At 36.7% G+C, this 20,689-nt stretch overlaps 1 protein-coding gene across 14 annotated transcripts in view; it reads right to left on the bottom strand.

Moving 5' to 3' along the window:
- ATRX (ATRX chromatin remodeler) overlaps positions 1-20,689 on the bottom strand; it is a 91,803-nt gene that overhangs the window by 56,048 nt on the left and 15,066 nt on the right. For 10 of the 14 annotated variants that reach the window (XM_027464959.3, XM_027464960.3, XM_027464961.3 and 7 more), the window contains 6 exons: positions 19,134-19,258; positions 17,747-17,866; positions 14,138-14,247; positions 11,997-12,064; positions 7,595-10,512; positions 4,227-4,305 (listed from right to left, as the gene is read on the bottom strand). In XM_027464959.3, coding sequence (XP_027320760.1) covers positions 4,227-4,305; positions 7,595-10,512; positions 11,997-12,064; positions 14,138-14,247; positions 17,747-17,866; positions 19,134-19,258 — 3,420 coding nt within the window. Of the gene's footprint in view, positions 1-4,226; positions 4,306-7,594; positions 10,513-11,996; positions 12,065-14,137; positions 14,248-17,746; positions 17,867-19,133; positions 19,259-20,689 lie in introns of those variants that run through there. The other 4 variants (XM_027464966.3, XM_027464971.3, XM_072042936.1 and 1 more) reach the window with 3 other exon arrangements.

The raw sequence follows: 20,689 nt of genomic DNA, 5'->3' as shown, positions 1-20,689 counted from the left end.
TTTTTTTTTTTTTTTTTTTGGTTAGAAGATAAAAAGCAGCAAAGCTAAAAAGAATTGCAAAATTTTCAGATGAAATCCTGAAAGTACTGCCTAGTAACACTGCCTCTGACTAACTTCATGTCATGCTCAATTGTATTAGCAAAATTAACGAACTTTGAATGTGGATAATGATACTTACCTTTCATATAAGTCACCTTTAAAAAATCATTTATTTTTAAAAAAAGATCGACTTTGGTTCTTAACAAGAGAAGATTGGCATTTTTATTTGCTCTTTACTTCCGTGAAATGTTTAAGAAAAAAATTAACTGCAAATGCATCATCCACCAAAAAAAAACATGCATAAAATAGAGTGTCCATAAACAAAAGATGCTGCTCTTTACCTACTGATCATCCTCATAACCACCAATCATCTTGACCTCTTCCAACTGGGCAGGTTTATTAGTTTCTAATTAATTATCATAATCTTGATTAAAAAGTTAATGCTTTTATACTCTGAGATGCATAATTTTAGCTAGGATAAAGATTCAACCCCTTTGAACCAAATGGAAATGGAACTGTTTGCTTAGCAAAAACACCTGCATTCTCTTCAATGCTGGTATGATGTTGGGCAAAAATTGTAACACATTGTTCAGACATGTTCAGAATTTAAAAGATTCCTACTTTTAATGTAACCACAAAAGTGATTAGAATTAAACGCGTAAGCAATATTAGAACCAAAGAGATTAACCCTTGTAAATGCATCTGAAAAAATGACTGATGTAACACATGGCCTAAATGATACAGAGGAAATTGAGTACTGAACTCTTGGAATTTGTTTTCAAGTTAAAATATGTCACTCAGAACAATATAGCACATTTCTATTTTAAGATGTAAAACCATTTAAAGTGACCGGGTTTCCAAGCAAGGAAACGGAATGTTCTTGATGTAACATTTGCAGGAACATCAAACTGCAAGTACCAAGAAAAATAAAGTCATGGTAGTGTGAAAACTCCTCCCTTCCCATTCTCCCAGAGACACCCATAGAAAACAAAAGATATTGTAATATTTACTCGTGTCAAGGATTTAGAACATATTTTTGGCCAACCAGATTTGAACACGACAAAGAACATTAAATAAGAAAAAGCACAGAGCTGTGCGACCTCCAGCAACCCCTGCTTTGTATTCATTTCTGCCACAGTGCTACTGCCATCCTGTTGCCTAGACCCACTCTGTTTTTACCTAAACATAATGTAAGATTTGTAAGAAGGACATTTTATGCAGTGCCATAAAGGGGGCTATAATCCCACCAGGACATATAAACCATCTCTAGAATAAAAGTATGTGTGTTCAATTTTATATAAGTAATTATTTAAATAAACTACACTTTTGTAAGAACGATACTGAAAACACAAGTTTATAAATGAATTGGTTACCATGTATTTTCTAACTTACACTAAAGGAAAATACCATTTGAAAACAAGAGGCAAATAGGAAGTTACCTAGGAGTTGCTTATTCACAGCACATGACTACCTTAAATTACCCTTCAGACATTTCAGCAAAAATGAAATAGTAGGTGCAGCCTCTCGTGACGTGGAGTTTAAGTCCACAGGATAATTTGCACCATTCTTGTTTATGAATTTTAGAGTGCCAATACGATGGACTCGTAGCTTGTCAAGAACCTTGATGAGACAATGCTACACTGTAATTTTCTTTTTAAAAGTTTAAAATATTATTTGAATGTGATGTATTATTATTACCAATTAGATATCAACTCACACGTAGTGTTCATAAATACCTACTAATTATATGTAGAAATAAAGTTGCCCAAAATAAGCCTTTGAGGACAAAAAAAAAAAAAAAGCCCCATCACGTGGCTAATAAAAGCCACCTTTCTTTCAACTAGAGCATTCCTGCATTAAATGGGCTGCTGGTACATTACTGAAAATTTAGATCCATTTAAAACATATTTTGGGAGATGAATGTTTGGATGGAATGTCATACATGTTTTAAAAAAGTCAAAACTGCCAAACACCTTCTTCTAAACACTGTACTGTCTTTGTTGAAACAGTCTGATTTTCAAGCTGTCAGAGTTGTATTAAATTAAATGCTTGGACAAGAAAAATGTTTTACAAAAATTTATTGCATCCATCAAATACTTAAAGGCATTCTGCATTAAATACACTATTTACTTCTTAATAAACAAAACTACTGCAAACATATTAAACAGTACCATTTAAAAGATCAGAAGGACCAGTAATAGATCATTACACAACATAAGATGAAAGCATACAGCACTGTCTGTCATATTATGACCCACTTGGATATTGCATTTTGGCAAAAATGATTTCAAGACTATTAATATTCATGTCATGCACATCCAAAGGTATGCAAATAACAGAACATCTAAACTAGAGACTTGCAAACATGAAAGCTCCCACGCTACAAATACCCAGTAGGTACTACATACCCTCTTTGGCCTGGAAGAAAATAGGCAACTTATCTGAATAGTAGGTAAACTATTTAAACACTTTGTGTTGAGTAAACAGAAAAACAAACTTTTAACTTCTGGAAATTTGTTCCATCTTTTTACATTTTATCTCTCTGATTTTGGTGCTAAGTACATCGCATGCTGAATGTAAAATTAGACTGCAGTTACCAGTTAACATGTCTGAAGGTTGACAAAACTGTTTATTGACAAAATACCTCCCCGTATCATAAATATATAGTCAAAACATTCCCTAAATATAAACTTAAACAAATATTCAGCTTTAAAAGAAATTACAGAAACTGATTTTTAGAACCTATTTTGGTATTACTGATTTGTTCATTATCAGTTGGGTTAACTCTTAAACTAATGGTGAAGGTCTGTCAGTAACATTTGTACTGTGAACACTGAACTTTGACAAAGTGTATTGGCTTAGTTATCCACCAGAAACACTTCAGAAACAAGCAAAAAAAGAAAAAAAAAATCAAAAAGGACTGAAATTAAAGCATCGTTTAAAAAAAACTTGTATTACCATTGCTTACACGTTCTGCTTATGACCCTGTGCTGTCAAGACCCTAAAGAGCATCTTTCTTTAAAAGTTAAATTGATTAAATTTGATGACTGAAACTACATCATCAGCACCATTTTGATGCCAAACTGAGGTCCGTAAAGGATATAAACCAGTGTTTTTAAAATTTACTTCAGCCATATACCAAAAGATACAACTCCGTGAAACAGATACTGTGTTCTAAACTAGTAAGGCTCAGAAGCAGAAAAAGACTCCATCAGCAATTGTGCAAAGCTACAAAGCTGGTCCCATACATGCTATATGGCAAAAAAAATCAGTTTCTGAAATACTGTATAAAAATTTGTTGAACAGCTCTTTAGTCTAACTACAATAAGATCAAAAACCAAACTCTAGCTCATAACTGATCAATACTTTATGTTGTGCATTCACTCGTTAGGAAATGAAGCTTTTACATTTTCTAGCCAGGCTAATTTTGATAACTACAATAATAAAATATGACATGTCTTAATAAACTAACTATATCTTACATAGATTTGTTTTTATTGAACTCAAACTGAAGCGATACATAAGCCACAAATCTGAGAACACTTATGCAAGACTAAAAATTTATATGCATACTTAGTCTCTTTGATACCCTACGCACAAGTGCTTGTAGAATCAGGTCCTTAGCTAACACATTAGTGACTTCAGTTTTTCTTTAATGGATTAAAAACTCATTTTAATTAACAGCTGAAAGTATTTGTAATACTGCTTTCTCCAGAGTTTTCTCTTTATTGAGAAAAGACGTTTCAAATAAAAAAAAGCTAAATTAGGCAAAAGCAATAACCAAGTGCAATCTGTAAAGATCTCAGCACTGCATATTGCACAGATCTACTCACTAGCTGAAATTCACATTTGTCAGAAGTAGGTTTTAGACGTGCCTGAATGAAAACACTTGTCACAAAACCCACGTTTTTCAATGGGAACATAAAATGGACAGTGCTGCAGTGCATTTATAACACACCCTATGCAAGGTGTGTTAGCTAACACTTCTAAATACTTTCTTTGCATTTCTGGATTTTGGCCTCTGTTTTCTGGCCCCTTGTTCAAACTTGCGGGAAGCCTGTGAGCGAGTCTTTACAAGGCAGGCAGTCCTGGTTTTTACAACCTGCTTGCTCTTCCGTTGCGCCGGTTTGCGCCCACGCCTAGGGTGTGTTATAATCTTTTTTAAGTCCTTATGGATGGAATCATACCTATTCTCAGGATCGTCATCATCATCATCTTCCTCCTCCTCCATTGGAACAGCCCTTGATTTAGGGTCTCCCTCATCTCCTGGGGGAGGAAGGGGAAACAAAAGAAATAAGAAAACACTTGATACACGTGAAAGCAGCAATAAGCAACACAGCACATGAACTATTATCTCCATCAAGGTATCCCACGGTAGCCAGGCTGGAACTAGAGCATCTGTATGGTCCCTTTCAACCCAAACCATTCTATAATTCTACGATGAAGAATTCCCATATAAAAATAGCTTGTTAACACCACAACATTTTCACTATATAACCAAAAAGCTATCTGGACAATACAAATAAGTACTTTTATTAGGACAAGTACCTAGCTTTTCACGTAGCCTCTTTGTCCACGATGTTTTTGCTACTACACACAACATGCAATTGTTTCCTTATTGTATACTATGAAATTATTTATTGTTTTTACACTAAAACATATAAATATTGAATACTCCAGTTACAGAACTTCATTTCTGAACTGTAAGAAGTTACTAGCTCCATTTCAGGAGCTCTGCCACTGAATTTACAGAAGCTAAAAAGAATATATATATCTATATAGAATATATACTATAATGCAGAATCAGTTACTAAACTTCTCATCTGCCTTGCTGCTACTAAGAATTATCTGAGAACAATAATCCTTCCCTGTTTTTCCTTTCTCTCAAAGACAATGCACATACATTTGCTGTGTATTTGTGAAGACCTATTTTGAAAAATACACGTTACCCTTACAGTAAATATCAAAACTCAGTTGTACAACATGGTTATCTCAGATGGAAAGCATGTCAAACAACACTGAATGCAACACAAACTGGGAAAGACTAGCACAACATGACACCTCCTCATTCCTCCACACTTTCCTAGCTGAGATGAAAGAAATTCAGATAGCACACGATTTTTAGCATACTCCCAGGCCCTCCCACTTTCTTTTTTCTGACCTGCACACCAGTCAAATCTTCAGGACAGTAATATTAAGCATTCAGAAAAAAAAAAAAAGAGACCTTAACATCCTAATCAACTGAGATCCCCTTGTTCATTTCTACAGTGCATTTCTACCTGTCGGGAGCAGACCAAAACTAGGCTGAGCGAGGCTTGCTCTGAGTTGTTTCAAGACACCCTTGTCCTGGAATTAGTGCTACACGGTCCTGTCAGACATCTGGTTAAGAGGTGATCAGAGAAGTCCCTCAATCTCAGGCTTGAATAAACAGAAATATCCTGCTGGTTAAAATGCATTCTAGGTCTCATTCACTCAACACCTTGAGCTTGTTCAAACACAGAAGTAAACCTGAAGTCAACTGAGATAAGTGCAAGCTTGCCTCCTCATGAAGCAATATAATCAAGTTGGCTTCTCATAGAACAATACAACAAACGAGGCTGGAGGAGACCTCTGAACATCATCCCCTCCAACTCCCTCCTCAAAGCAGAGCTAACTGCAAAGAAAGACCAACTTTTCTGGACCTTTTCAAGCCTTGAGTACCTACAAGGTTGGGGAGTCCAAAATTTGCCAAGGCAACCGCTTTCAGGCTTTGCCCATCCTTCACGTGAAGAACTTTTTCTGAGTGTCTGATCGGAATTTTCCTTGCTACATGCCACTTGTATCTAGCCTCCCATCCTGTCGCTGTGCATCTGGCTCAGCCTTCTCTATACCACCCCTGGGGAAGTCAGAAGGCAGCAGTGAAGATTCCCCAGCTTTAGCACTGACTCTCCAGGCTAAACCACTCAGTTCCCTCTCAGACTGCCTCTCCCATCAGTCATCCCACATAACCGCCTCATTCTTCTCATTTGTAAGCTGTTAACCCTCAGCCTACTTGCTGAGCCAGCGATGCTGAGAACTGCTGCATATGGGTTACTGTCAGAGTACAACCAGTTGTGTATCTATAGGAGTGTTAGTCCATTACTATGCAAAGAGTTCGCATTATTTGCAATCTTCCTCAGCAGTGGTGTCATTGGGGAATTACCATTTTGGCAGCTGCCAAGGAAAATCCCTGAAAATCCCAGTACTATATGCAGAGATTCAACTGAACGTACTCCATCAGAAGACCTTGAAAAACAAGCTCAGTACAGGGCAGTATAATGTGCAGATTAAGAAAGTTATTTTCCATCTATTATTCTACAATGACACAAAATACTATTAATCAAGCTTTGCTTTCTTACAGGATCATAAATCCAAAGAAGCATATGAAATGCAACCGTTGCATCTTTAAAAATTAACAGCTTCCCAGAAACTAAATTGCAACATAACCCCATGAAGACATGGGTGGGTGTCAAGTTGGTAGGAAAAGAAGAACATGATGTCTTACAGATGAAATTTTAATTTGTCTCTCCCTAGAAAATATCCTCACAAAAATAAACTCCCTTTGCACTCAGCAGTAACACTTAGAAGTGTCTGTCTACAGAGGTTTTCCAGGAAAGCCAAAACTCTACAATGTCCCTTCTGCTATCTGTACAAATATATCGCAGTTTTATTGGTTGTTTAGTTGCAGTTTCACCAATGACTGGAAGTATCTGAGCCAACAGTTACAGTAAAGTCACGCATAGAAAGTTCTATGAAACATCATCAGAAGCAAGTGGAAAACATCTTCCCTGTCACTGTAATCAACAAAAAGATTTTTTTTTTTTGGTTGCAAATTAATTTCCTAAAAACACCTGTGGTGTCCAGCAATGTGAAAACTCCCTTCCTTTTGATGGTCCGTAAAGCCAAGCACTCAAACCCAGCAGTTCTGTATTTCCATTAATTTCCGAAAGACATTAGACATTGGTGAAGAAGCAGTTTATCTTGGCAGGACAAAAACAATTCTTACTATTCAATCTGCTATGAAAACATTAATTGGTGACACTTCTGTGAACAGGTGCTCTAATGCCCCATGGGTCTCATCAGGAACAATCGACATGATTTTAAGACGTACACTCTATTACCGCAAGTTTGAGTCATCTCTACTGCATAACCAAATGTCACTGCAGCTCAACAGATACCTACTTGCTTAAAACTAGCTTCTGCTGAACTGTACGGAGGCAACCACAGAGAATAGACAGGCTTTTGAAAGCCATGCGGCAAGGAAATACCTGCTGGGATTAGACTATGACTATAGCTTCTCAAGTCTCTCCATTTCCTAAAGATATCCCCTGATGTCCTTTACTCCAGAAGCGACAAACACAATAAATTGTAATGGTGCTTCTAAAATCAGCATCAGAAAACCTTACTGGCTACAAACTTTTCAATGTTTGCTTGCTTATGAATATTTTCACTGCTAGATGAGCAAAACGTTACCCAACTCTTACAATTTCCTCCATTCATATGCTAATAATAGGCGTAAATGAAAATCTTTGCACACCTGATGACTGACAAAATCCTGTGCCAGCAGACAGCATTAAATTTTCAGTCACTGGCATAATTTTCTGCTCATCACTGCTTCCATCACCTGTGGAATTCTGCTCATCATTTTCTTCCTTATCAGATGAGGATGAAGAAGTGACAACAACCTTTTTTGACACTTTCTTTTTCTCTTTTAAGTTATTCTTTTTACTTTCTTTCACTGACCCTCTTTTAACCTTTTTCTTATTGCCTTCATAAGACTCCTCATCAGAAGAGGATGAGTCATTCTGTTCTTTCTTGGTGATTTTCTTTTTGTGACTTATTTTTTTCTTTTCTTTAGTTTCACTTTGTTTTTTATTCCGCACAGCATCTTCAGAAGAACTCTCCTCTTTCAGAGGAGATTTCTCAGCATCAGAAGACAAATCAATCACTTCTCTTTTCGACCCTCTCTCTCTTAAATTCCTCCTTTTCTTTTCTTTAGCCATTGTTTCATTTTTAGTTTTGTCATTTTCAGAAGAATTGCAACTGCCTTTCTCTGGGGACGACTTTTCAACATCAGAAGAGGAATCATCATGTTCTTTCTTGAAGCTTTTCTTCTTCAAATTTTCAGATTTCTTCTCTTTCCTTTCTAATCTTTTTTTGCTCTTGAATTTCTCTTTTGGAGAATCCAAATTCTGTTCTTTCTTTGCATGTTTCTCAGCACTCTCTGAAGAGGAATCTTCCTGTGCCTTTTTTTTCTTCAAATCCTTATTTTTCTTAACTTCACTTGGCTTTACACCTTTAGGAGAGCTCTCCTCTTTCTCCAGTAAAGACTTTTCAACATCAGAAGACTCATCTTGTTTTCCCTTTACAGCTTTTTCTTCTAAGTCTGTGTTTACCTCTTCCTTAGCATCCGACCTCACACTAATTTTTTTATCTTCAGAAGAATGATTAACCTCCTTCTCTGGGGATGACTTTTCAGCAGCATCACCTTCAGATTTACCTCTCTGTTTCTTCAGATTTGTCTTTCTTTTGCTAACTTTCTTCCTCTGCTCTTCCTCAGAGGAATCATAACTGTCGTCTTTTCTGGAGTATTTTTTCTTAGCTTTTTTTGCAGACTCAATTTTACTCAAGCTTTTTATCTCTTTTTCTAACTCAGAATCATAGTTTGAAGAATCTGAATAGTTCTGTCGTTTCTTTTTTGCAGCAGCAGAATTTTTGGCAGATTTGCCCCTTTTAGCATCTAAATCTGAACCAGAACTGGAACTTTTTCTTTTTCGCTTTCCATTTTCATCCTTTACTGGTTCTTTCTTCAGAACATTTGAAGGCTTCTGATCATTTGCTAGTGCTTCGCTATTGCTATCAATATCCGAAGAACTGCGACTCATCATAGCTACTTCTTTAAGAACAGCTGGCATCTCATCAGAATCTGAGCTATTATCTATTATATTTGGCTTTTTTGATTTAGAAAGCTTATTAGGCTTAGGACCATCAACAGTACTGTCAGAAGAGTTTCTTTTATCTTTTTTCCTCCTGGGTTGTTTTGATGATTTTCTCTTACGTTTTTCATTACACGTGTCATTGCTATCTTCTTCCGAATTTGACGTTAAAGGATTCATGTCTGTTTGGCGCCTCAGAGGCGTGGTCTTCACACGGGGTGATCTCCTGAGATCAGACTCCTCTGCAAGTGAAACGGTTTCATTCTCTGTGGAACGTTCACTGTCAGCATTATGATTTTGTTTTACAGAGTCACAGTTTTCTTTTGCAGGTACTGCATCAACATCCTTACTTCCCTTCTCGAGACTGCTGTTTTCATCTTTAACTTGAGACTCCGAAAGGGAAACTGGAGTCAGTTTTACAATCAGTTCCTTTGATCCCTTAGCCGAAGCTTTTAACTTAGATCCACTTTTGGTATCTTTCAAAGGAGCGTTCGATTTCGTATTTGAGTTTAGAGTCTCATGATCTGTTCCTGCATTTCCACTGCCTTGCTCATCTGCTGTAGTCTGAATTTCCATGGCAGATTCTAGAGTCTCAAAAATATCTTCAGGAACGGATGAGGGAACAGACACTATATCCATGTCTAAAGCCTCTGTACTATTAGGTTCATACTGAGGTTCTTCATTTCTGCCAGACTTTTTCTCTTCACCAGTTGCACGTTTGTTATCTGTTTGTTCCATTGTTGGAACACTTTGATCCATTGGCTCATTGTCGGGCTGTTCTGATGCAACTTTTTCCTTCTTCTTTACAGTGTCATCCTCTTCTAATGCCACATGTTCCTTTCCTTCATCTTTCTTCACCTCATTTTTTTCTGATCTAACATCAGTTTTTTTCTCTTTGGTATTTTTCTCTTTGATTTTAATATCCAATGCTTGAATCTCCAGGTTCAGACCTTCTTCTAGTGCCAGGTGACATTTTTTGATGTCACCCAGCACTGATTTAAAAGCTTTTAGCTGACGAAGCTGCACAGCTGGGCTTATTTCTATATTTTCTGCAGCCTTTTTCAAAAAGCTTACAAAGCTAGAATTCATATTTGCTGTAGTCTCAACCAGTTTTTTTGTTTTTTTAAGCATGTCTTTTGGCACCATTAGTGCTTTATAAGAGTAAGTCAGTGAACCTGAATATGAATCATCTAGTTTTTTTTCTTCACCGTTGCAATTTGAATTATTTCTCTTTGGAGAAAATTTGACTGTGTGGTCGTATATTTTGCTTTTTTCACTTTCCACCTTGATCTTTTTTTTGTTTTGCTGCAGTAACTGTTCCAAGTTTTCAAAGACACTGTCACAAGCAGTGACCAAGTCCAATAGAGGCTCTGGATGGCAAATATAGCAGTGCCACTGATTATTTTCATCCAGTATGGTTGATAGCTCCTTTCGACCCAGGTTGCGCAAAATGCACTTTTTACAGAAGGCGTTATGGCAAAAGTCACAGCAAATCAAGTTTCCACCTTCAGCACACCACCTGAAACAAGACATTAGAAATATGAAAGTCTTATCTCCACATAATCAAGGTCATGTATTTGAGAAGTTTGCATATTTTTCACTATTTGATAATGAATCTACACTTTAAAAATTCAGGTGATAAACATTAAGAAAAGCATGACTGAAAGCATTTAACTGAATTAGAAAGTCAGAATATTGAAGTGTTCAACCAACAGTTCAAAAAGCTGAAAGGGACAGAAATATCCAAACACTTTCAGCACCCATCTTAATCGCAAAACCAAAACTAATTAAATTTGATTTTACATGTTTCTTACAAGAATTAAGAAAGTCTTTCTCTTCTGTTTTAGAGCAAAATAATAAGCTTAAATCTTTTTCTAGGCTTAGCTGGTATATTACTAGTGCACATACACAGCAAAAAAAAAAAAATCACCTACATATAGATTGCATGGTCTTCAACGAAGACCTGAGAAGTGACTGATACGAAAGCTCACGAGCATCACAAACTGCACAATTTTCACTGGATTACTCATTTAAATGTTTAGCAGGTAGACAATAAAAATACTTGATATCAAAAGTGGGAGATGCATCTGGAAAAATAAAGTTACTGTGTCTCACAAGGCTTAAAATGTCATATTTTATCCCCAGCTTTGAACTGACGTATTTGTATGTTAGATGCTATTTAGTTAAAAATGTGTTGTCTTGCAAGTGTTTACTACTATATTTCTTTATAAAATGTTTTCTTGTTGTCGTGGTTTAACCCGGCTGGCAGCTAAACACCACGCAGCCGTTCGCTCACCCTCCCCCCTCCCTCTCTGGGACGGGGGAGAGAAATGGAGAGTGAAGCCCGTGAGTTGAGATAAAGACAGTTTAATAAGACAGGAAAATAATAATAACAAAATAATAATAACAATAATAATAATAATGATACAATGGTGATAATACGAAAGTAATAGTATGTACAAACAAGTGATGCACAATGCAATTGCTCACCACCCGCTGACCGATGCCCAGCCTAACCCCGAGCAGTCCGGCCCCCTCCCCCCAGCTAGCCACCCCTATATATTGTTTAGCATGACGTCAGATGGTATGGAATACCCCTTTGGCTACTTTGGGTCACCTGTCCTGGGTCTGTCCCCTCCCAGCTCTTACTGCACCCCCAGCCTGCCCGTTGGCAGGACAGAGCAAAAGGCTGAGATGTCCTTGGCTTAGTATAAGCACTGCTCTGCAACAATTAAAGCATCGGGGTGTTATCAGCACTCTTCTCATCCTAAGCCAAAACACAGCATTCCACCAGCTACTAGGAAGAAAATTAATTCTGTGCTAACTGAAACCAGGACACTTGTTCGTTATTAAAAGAAACAGTGAAATATTTACAAAAACCCTCTTGTTAAGAAACAACTGTTAATTAAAGCTCTTTTGTACTAGTCTTTATTCAATAATTTCATTAATGCAAGAGAAAGAAAACACGAACTGGGGGTGTTTATTCAGTTTCTATATACCTACCTACACTGTTCATCCATTCCATCTGAATCACGGCTTATGTCATCACTCATGTAATACTTGTAGCAAGTCTACAACGAAAGACAGAACAAGGAATTTTTCATTCAATCTCAAATGCACTCCAGTAAGCCATATGATTTCAACATGCACTAGGAGCAGACCATTAAAAGCACCAACTGAAAGGTATTCAGCATTCTACCCCTTAATGTTTATTATTAATCTAAAAATAAAAAAGAATCATAGGTACAACAGGTCCTAAATCATCACTTATTTAGATAGCTCCAAGTTTATTTGAAAGTTATGTAACAGGCTTTTGTTTGATGACTGCATATTTGCATATTCTAGAACATGAACTGAATGTTTGTCTTCAAATTTAGGAAAGATTTTCTGCCTACATTCTAGGGACATCAACAACACAGTAAAGAAAACCATGTCTCCCTGATACACTTAATCCTACATAAATTAGTTTTCAGCTCTATGTTATTTATTCATCAATCCCGTAAGATTTTAAATAAAAAGGTCTTCAGTATTCATCCCGATGTTAACATTGAAGGCTTCACTTTCCAGGTGCAGATAGCATTTTAATTAAAAAACTGGTAACAAGAGGAAAATAATACACTCAGCTAGCAGTAGCAGTGGCTTCAGGTGCTGAAGTTTTTAAACCAAATTTTCAAATCATTTTCCAATCATTGCTAAAGGAAGTTCTCCTTAACGTGAAGGTCTACTTATACTTCTGGGATTAATACAAGCTATCAGCTAAATTCTGCCCTTACACCCAGTGAATTCAGAATCCAGAAGAGACTTCCACCTGAAGTGATCTGGAATACAGAGTTATACACCACCCAAACACCAAGAAAAGCCAACAATATAAGCTGATGTTTAGACTCTTGGCAGTATACTTAAAGTCAAAGGAAAACAGTCTCTGAAATAAAACTGAAAAGTCTAGGGCTTTTTACCGAAGCAGGAGGAAAGAATACATGGAAGACAGAATATGCAGGTCAGGGACTTCCATTCCCCTCTCACACATTAACGTATGGCCATGTTCAATTAAGAAAAGATACAGAAAATTTGTGGGAAACAACAAATGACATCATTAATTAGCAGAACGCAGTCAGGAGCTGTTAGGGAACCCAACAACCTAAACAAGTTTCGAAACTGAACTGGATACTTGCATGTATCACACAAACATGTACAGTTACATATCAATGATTCTCAAGCCTTGGAAAGAGTTCGGACTCTAATGGAGATTGAAAACAGTCATCCTGAAAGCTAATTTGCCTGAAGCACGCTTTATAAAAGAAACAAGCCAGAATAAGTAGAAGAAATGAGCCAGAATATTATTATAGATATGACTATATGGACACGTCTGAGACAGTAAGTCAGCCGAATGCCTAACATTATTTGGGATCTGGGGGAGAAGAAGCAGGAGAGAAGGGGAACGCTAAATATGCACAAATCTGTATCTCTGTATCTTCAGAGTTATCTGTATAAATACAGAATCTCTACAGATACAGAGATATGTAACAGAGAGATCTCTGTCTCCTTGAAAATCCAAAGGTGGGTCTCTGCAACAGGAGGCAAAGCCAGTTCCTTCCTCCCCTGCTCCTCATCTCTTGCATTGCTGGCAACTTACAACCCAACTGAAGCCACCATCAGCTATGTAGCTGAAGACCCAGATGTTAGCTTAGGGCTAGAGAATAGATAATCGTTACAGAGGTTGCCATAAATTATGACAGTCCTGAGTCTGTATGTCAGTGAAACTGAGATGGCTTTGAAGCTAGCTTTCTACGTGTTGCTCTGATGGCGTTTTACATACAGTGTGCTTTACCAGGAGATCCAGAATCGAATTTGTTCTTGTAATACAAGTAGCAGAAATTTCAGACAGACTATTTAACATCACTAATACTCTAGTCTTAAAACTGTAAAAATAACTTACAAAGAAATCACAATGAGTTTAACTGAGGTATACAAAAATATTTTTTGTTGCTTTCTGCTTTAGTTTCCTTAATTATAACAGCTGATGACTGAAAGGTTTTTATGCTAAAAACCAAGAACTACTCCCACAAAAATCCCACCCAAATCAACTTATATGACATTTCAAACAAAAACAAACAGTACAAACTGTAGAACTGTTTACCACATACCTTACAAATAAGAACTTTCAGTGTAGGATGTCTATAGATTGAATCCTTTTGAAAATGGTTCACCTGTTGCCCACAAGCTGTACAGCTTACAATTCCATGTAGTCCTTCCTCTATAGAGAGGATTATAAACCACACATTAATTCTTTTTATTAATTTTTTAAAAGAAATCTGTATATCTATTTCATTTTCTTACAGTATGTTGGCCTGTTACGTTCTTTACCACCCAGTGTCAGAGAGATGTTTCTGCACTGCTCACCAGTTAAAGATTGGAATAATTTTCCTCTAATTATTATACTCCACTTGGGATCAAAATACATTTTTCCTTTGGGAGACCCAATTTGAATTAACTGGTCATCTCCTGAGATCACACCTAAATATGCAAGTCATCACTAAAAATCTTTCAAAGCCCTGATATCCAGTATAACCTTCCTCTTTTACTCTTTAAATGGAATTTTATGAACACGGTTTGTATTATGATGGTTCTTTCACACACAGCTTTAGTTTCTCAGTGAAAAAGACTGGAAACCATTACAGAAGGTATATGTAATGCTTTTAAATAATGTCTGAAAAATCCTCTTTCAGTTTTGTTCCCTTCTTGACTTCTTGTTTTTAAAGTACGGTTTTGCTGCAATACGTACGTTCTCAACATCTTGCTGACTGTTCTCTTAGTTCTGTACCACTCTGGTGCCACGTATACATTTGGTCAAGAAACCATCTCTATGTTAATCTATGTTAATCTACTTCTAAAGGCAGTGAACTTACGGTTGGAAGGCTTGCTCTCTGCCAGGCTATTAAACCAACTAATTAATACTGTGAGATATGAGACTCTTTTCTTTTCAGCAGCAATGATGTTTCCAAGGAGGAAAATCATTTGAGAATGCTTATACATTAAATTAATATGCTGTCAAAAACTTAATTTGGGATCAAGTAGACAGAGGTTTGATACAGGCTTAACTGTGACTTGCCATTTGCTGTCACGTTCAGTAAGTAGTACAAGGAAATTGCCTCAAATATTTAACTTCATGGTTATAGTCTGAGTACAGACTATCAATAAAAAAATAACTACTACACAGAATTAAGAACCAAGCACCAACAGAACAATGTTAAGGAACTGAGTGGACATATACACAATACAAGCTACTAACTATTAGCTCCTGAAGCACAATCTCAAATAGATTGCAGTTCAGTGAGAACAGCTAATACATCCTTACAATTCAGTGAAAATACCAGGTCTGAAATTATGAATGCAAAATGTGTTGATTTTAACTTCAATGCATGCAATCACACATGTACTGCAGAGCTTGTAGATTTTCAAAACATCCCATATGACCTCAAAAGCTCAAGTGCCTGTTCCAAATGCTGCACTGTCCTTACTGGGTGTAAGCAATGGAGGGAGAACAAGCTATTCACTATCAAGTCCCAAGCCACTTCCACCTTCTCTACAAATTTGAGGGGATAAAATACTGCCTTCTTCCTAAAATCTGCAAGTTAGCACTAGGAAAAAAAAAAAAAAAAGATATTTTTGAGGCAAACCTTTGTAAACCATATTACTACTACAAATGATAGAGGTCCGAAGAAATGAAGTAACTATTCATTAATACTGAGAAACTACTTTTAAAAAAACATTCCTAACTATGAGTTTGTTAGTAAAAACACAACCATAACCATGCTGCAGACACAGAAGTTGCAAATAAGGACTGACACAATGCCTTTTAAGAGTGCTGGGTAAGACCATTTGGATGCTACAAAGGCAAGAGAGTTCCGTTACTACTGACATTTCTAACATAAAAAAGACACGTAACTCCTAATGAAAATGTGTAGATGCAGTCTGCAAAAAAACAAGATGCACTGGCTTTTTTTCTTTTTAATTTTTTTTGTTCTTGTTTATTTACTCATGCTGTGCATAGAATTCAGGATGTCAAGCAGGTGGGACTACATGCTTGCCTGCTTAAATCCGTAAATGATTGATCTTGCATGTGCACAGGCCAGGCACCTCACTGTGGCAGCAAGAGAGAGGCAGAGGGCCACGTCCTTTAACTAGGACTGCTGCATGCAGCAGGTGCAAAATAAATGGATCGACACTATCTTTTCTGCACAACTTTTTAGACACATTCCTAATCCAGCTGTTCTTGAGGTAGGCTGTAGCCACAACTCTCTCCTGGTTACTCTTCCTGTTCTGGAAATGGGGACAACAAAGGAGAAGGCGCTACCTATTCCATTTCATTCAAAGTCAACAGGAGCTTAACACATATATGGGAGAGCTTTCAAAATAAATCATACAAAGATTACCAGCAGTGACACAAATACAGCTGAGTTTGCCCTGGGTAAAGGCATGGTCTATAACTCTTACTATTCCTTCCAAAATAATTGTCTTCTGCAATGCACCAACACATGAGTAACCAGTCCACATACACAAATGAGGGCCCTCAAATTCTCTAGGGTCAGAAAAATAAAGCTGGAAGGGCAAGTTATGAATTGTCCTGAGGACGCGCACACAGTCCACAAAGCTCAAGCAGAAGTCCTAGCTTTCTGATATTATAGCCCTGAAGATTTCAGTTGGACCTGTTGTCATCTGTTATAAACACAAATGTAAAAATTATTTCCCTACATGCTAAGTAGGATGTCTTCCATTAATACCACCAAACTTTCAAAGACAAATAACTTAGAGAAAGCATTAGTGCTCAAAATGTGATCAAACACATGCTTGTGTATGCACAAGCAAAGTTCCTCGCAGTTGTGTTTTACTTCTCGTCAACCACATATGATAGAAATAACACTTATAAAATTACAATGACTTTAAAAGAGAGTATCTCAAATGACACAATGGGAAAAGTTAGGGTCCTGGGTACTGCTGCTGGTGTGTGAACTAAGGTACTGCTAAGAGTATTAAAGAAAAAGAAAATACCTGATTTCTTATTGGCTAGTTTGTAAATAACTCACTCCTCACCCCCTTAAGTTTTGGAAAAATATGAGAGAGAGGAATTTGTTATCCTTCGAAGCTACCTAACTTCTCCTGAGTTTTAGTAGAGGTTATGAAAAACTAAGCTAGCAAAGCAGCTTCTCCAAAATAATCTTTAGAAGGACACACCAATGGGGAATCTCCCCAAGGTAAAAAAATAGACAAGAGAAAGCCTTTGAATTCTCTCAGAGGCTTCACAGCTTTCTTGTTAGCTCGCTGATTGGTAGCTATGTCTATACGTGCCCCTGCTCAAACACAATCATTTTCTTGGTGAGTCAGTGAGCATTCCCTTACCAATGCTGTTCCAATATAATTCCTTAAAAAAGGAACCATTAACACCTGCTTGCAAGCAAGCAACTGTTCTCAATACAAAGCAAGAAGGGTCCATATGGAGTACCTAATGATGCATCCTATAGCTACTGAAAATAAGAAGTGTAATGAGAACTAATCTTAGCTTTCACTGCTGCATTGCAGGGGCAGCAATGGAGGCTAATTTCAGCCAGCTAGAATCCTTAATGAACAAAAAGCCAGAAGAGTGGAGGTATTTTTAGGATAATTTATTAGAAATATGAACAATTTTTAGATGTACCAAATGTGGTCATAAGCAGCAATTTAAACCCGTTTTAATAAATGTTTTAAATTGTATTTACCTCCACGCTTTTTGGGAGCTTCGGGTTTCATTTTAACGGTATTTCTGCTTCTAAATTCAGGCCCTTTAAAATCATCTTTGTCTTCATTCAGCACTGGCTCAGGCTGTACAACCACTGTACCTAGAATAATTCCATTTAGAAATTGGAAACCATTACACATCCAAATGAAGTGCAAGAGTCTTGTTTAAATAAATGCCAACATAGTATCTTTAAAAAAAAGTGCAATTTGTTGACAGTTTCAAATGCACAGGTGTTCACAGCACAAAAAAATTAAACACCACACACTGCAAACTATGTCCATTTTGTAACTGTAGGACAAAAGCCAAAGGCTATGAGGAGCAAGTTGTATGCTCTCTGTCCTGGTGGGATATGTGCAGAAGTGGATTATCAAACTGCTGGGAATTTTTCAGTACAGGAATTTGCAGTGCAATGCTGCAACTAAAGAGCTTGGGTTGGGTCACTTAAATCTAGTAGAAGCCTAAAAGTAACTACTCTTCTCTCTCTCTTCCCCCTTCTATCCGGTTTCCCTCATCTTAATTTATTTCAGCATGAAATAAATAAAAGAACAATAGAATAAAACCTTTTTTCATCCTAGTAAAATTTAGAAAATCACTTTTTATTTAAGCAAAGACCAGTAATAATCAAAATTATGTGAATTAAAAAACATCTTTCCTACTTAGAGCTCAGTTTTAATACTTTTGGTGTGAGGACACTAGAAATAATCCAACATTCTGAAAAAAAGTTATTTTCAAGTGACTGTTTTAATGACTGCTACTCATGGAGTAAAACAGTAGCAGTCCCTCCAATGTTTCCTGTAACTTTCAGAGGTAAGAAATGGAGATTAATCAAAATCACACTATAGTTAAGAACAGGATGTAAAGCTTATAGTAACAACTATTTAAAAGGTTGCTTAAAAATAGATCTAATAATTAAATTTTTCCCCCCACATTCACTTTTACTTCTTTTGATCTATTTCTCCTCCAAAGACGGAACAGTAAAATAAGTCAGACTTGCAAGTGAGAGTTTGAGACTTCTACCCAAGAACAGAAATATTTTCTCTGCTATATGGTGGTTTCGTACACATGGCCATAGACATCTGAAATTAAGCCATCAGCACATCCTGGTATATCCACATATTACAGGATGCTGTGTTCAAAATTAAAGGTGCTTGGAAACAGGACTTCCTCTTCTAAGTGTTTGTGCAGGGGTCGGGCAGGGGGGCAGGGAGGTGTGCACGTGTACGTGAATGTGAATGTCTATACATAAAAGCCAACAGGACCTAGAAGAGGTATTTTACTAATACTTGTGCGTTCTAATTAAATATTTACGCTGCATCATAATCTTCACTAATTTGCTGATTTCAGATACAAAGAAAGACATGAACTACCTTTAGGCAAGCTTTTCATATCAACATCATTTTCTGAGTTTTCATTTGAATTATCTTCATTTACAGTCTCATCTAAGATTTGTTCATCATCTGATCCAACATATTTTGTTACGACTGTAGGTTTCCTGTACAGACAGAAAAAAAAAACATGCTGTGACAAACAGTACATCCTGTGATACAGGTAAACCTAATTGGGGAAACCTCTATTTTAATTCATTTAAAACACAAGGGGGGATACTCTGAGTTATTACAGTAAGTAAGCTTTACAGTAATTTTCTTATTAGGACAAGGAACTCTTCCCTCCTATGCAAAAATCAAAAGATACACTAATAAAGGATTTTTGTTTCACATTATTTGCTGTATGGTTTTGTGGTCATATCAAGGTTTCACATGCTTTTAAAAAGGTATACAGGAAGTCACATTTTTATAAATAAAAAAAAAAAAGCCAGAATGAAACCCAAGTGGATGTCTACTCAGAAATGTTATACATGGTTCCAAGTTTAAGAGGCAGCCCGAAGAGAACACACGGATATTAGCAAATGAACAAAAAGCAGCTTGGCAGAAGAGACACTAGCAATGAAATATAGGAAATGCAGAAATAAATTAAAAAGCTGACTGTTGAATATAGAGATCAGTCTCCAGAATTTCACACAAAAGTAACTCAGAACTAACACCTTAACGTGAAGAAATACACTATGTCACGGCAGGGAAAAAAAATAGCGTAATTTCAATAATTGTCAGTAATACCTAGATATTACTGAAAGTAACAAAGACTACTTAGGTCAGTGCAGGATGCTGTTTTTTTCAATATCAGGCACAGCGTGGTAAGTGCATGAGGGACACTACATTTAACGATAGACAGGAAGCAAAAACAAAACTGCCAAAATTATATAAACAAAAAAGTTTGTCAGGAGACTGCATTCAGAAGATGAGGGAGAAATTAAAATCAAATATGAAACCACATTTGCAAATACAGAATCAAGCCAAATACAAAAAGGAAGAATGAAGAGTGTTATTTAATTCCAGCAGATATGATACAATAAACAAACTTTGATAAATATGAGACTGAAAAGAGATATATACTGCTTAAGAGCAGTAAGAAGGAAGATGCTCAAATTGTGCACTTAGAAGAGCTCACCTATCTACACAGCATAGTAGAATAATAAAACAAATCATGAAGGACATAACCTGAATGAGCATCAGCTGAGAGTAAAAATGAGGAGTTCTATTAGAATAAGCCTGCTGTTATTTAGGTCACATATAGTTTGTCTTCCTCAAACTGCAAACAGTTAACTCCATACTTTTTTTTACAACAAAGAGCAAAAACGGATTATGCAGAAATGCAGCAAATGGCAACTGCTGCACAGGACAACTTATTAGCACATTTTGATTCTACAGTCTCTTAATAAGGTACATGAAGCTTTTTTTCTGTATGGCCTAGCTTATGTTTTTGGGAGAATCCCATGTGTTGAAAGAGCAAGAGTAAAGTAATTGTATAAGCACCTTTGTCCCGAAGAGCCCGAAGCTGCAGGATAATCTTGTCGTCTCATTATAAA

This window comes from Anas platyrhynchos, chromosome 10, assembly GCF_047663525.1.
Source record: "Anas platyrhynchos isolate ZD024472 breed Pekin duck chromosome 10, IASCAAS_PekinDuck_T2T, whole genome shotgun sequence".
Lineage (NCBI taxonomy): Eukaryota > Metazoa > Chordata > Aves > Anseriformes > Anatidae > Anas > Anas platyrhynchos.
This window is presented reverse-complemented; position numbering and strand designations above follow the sequence as displayed.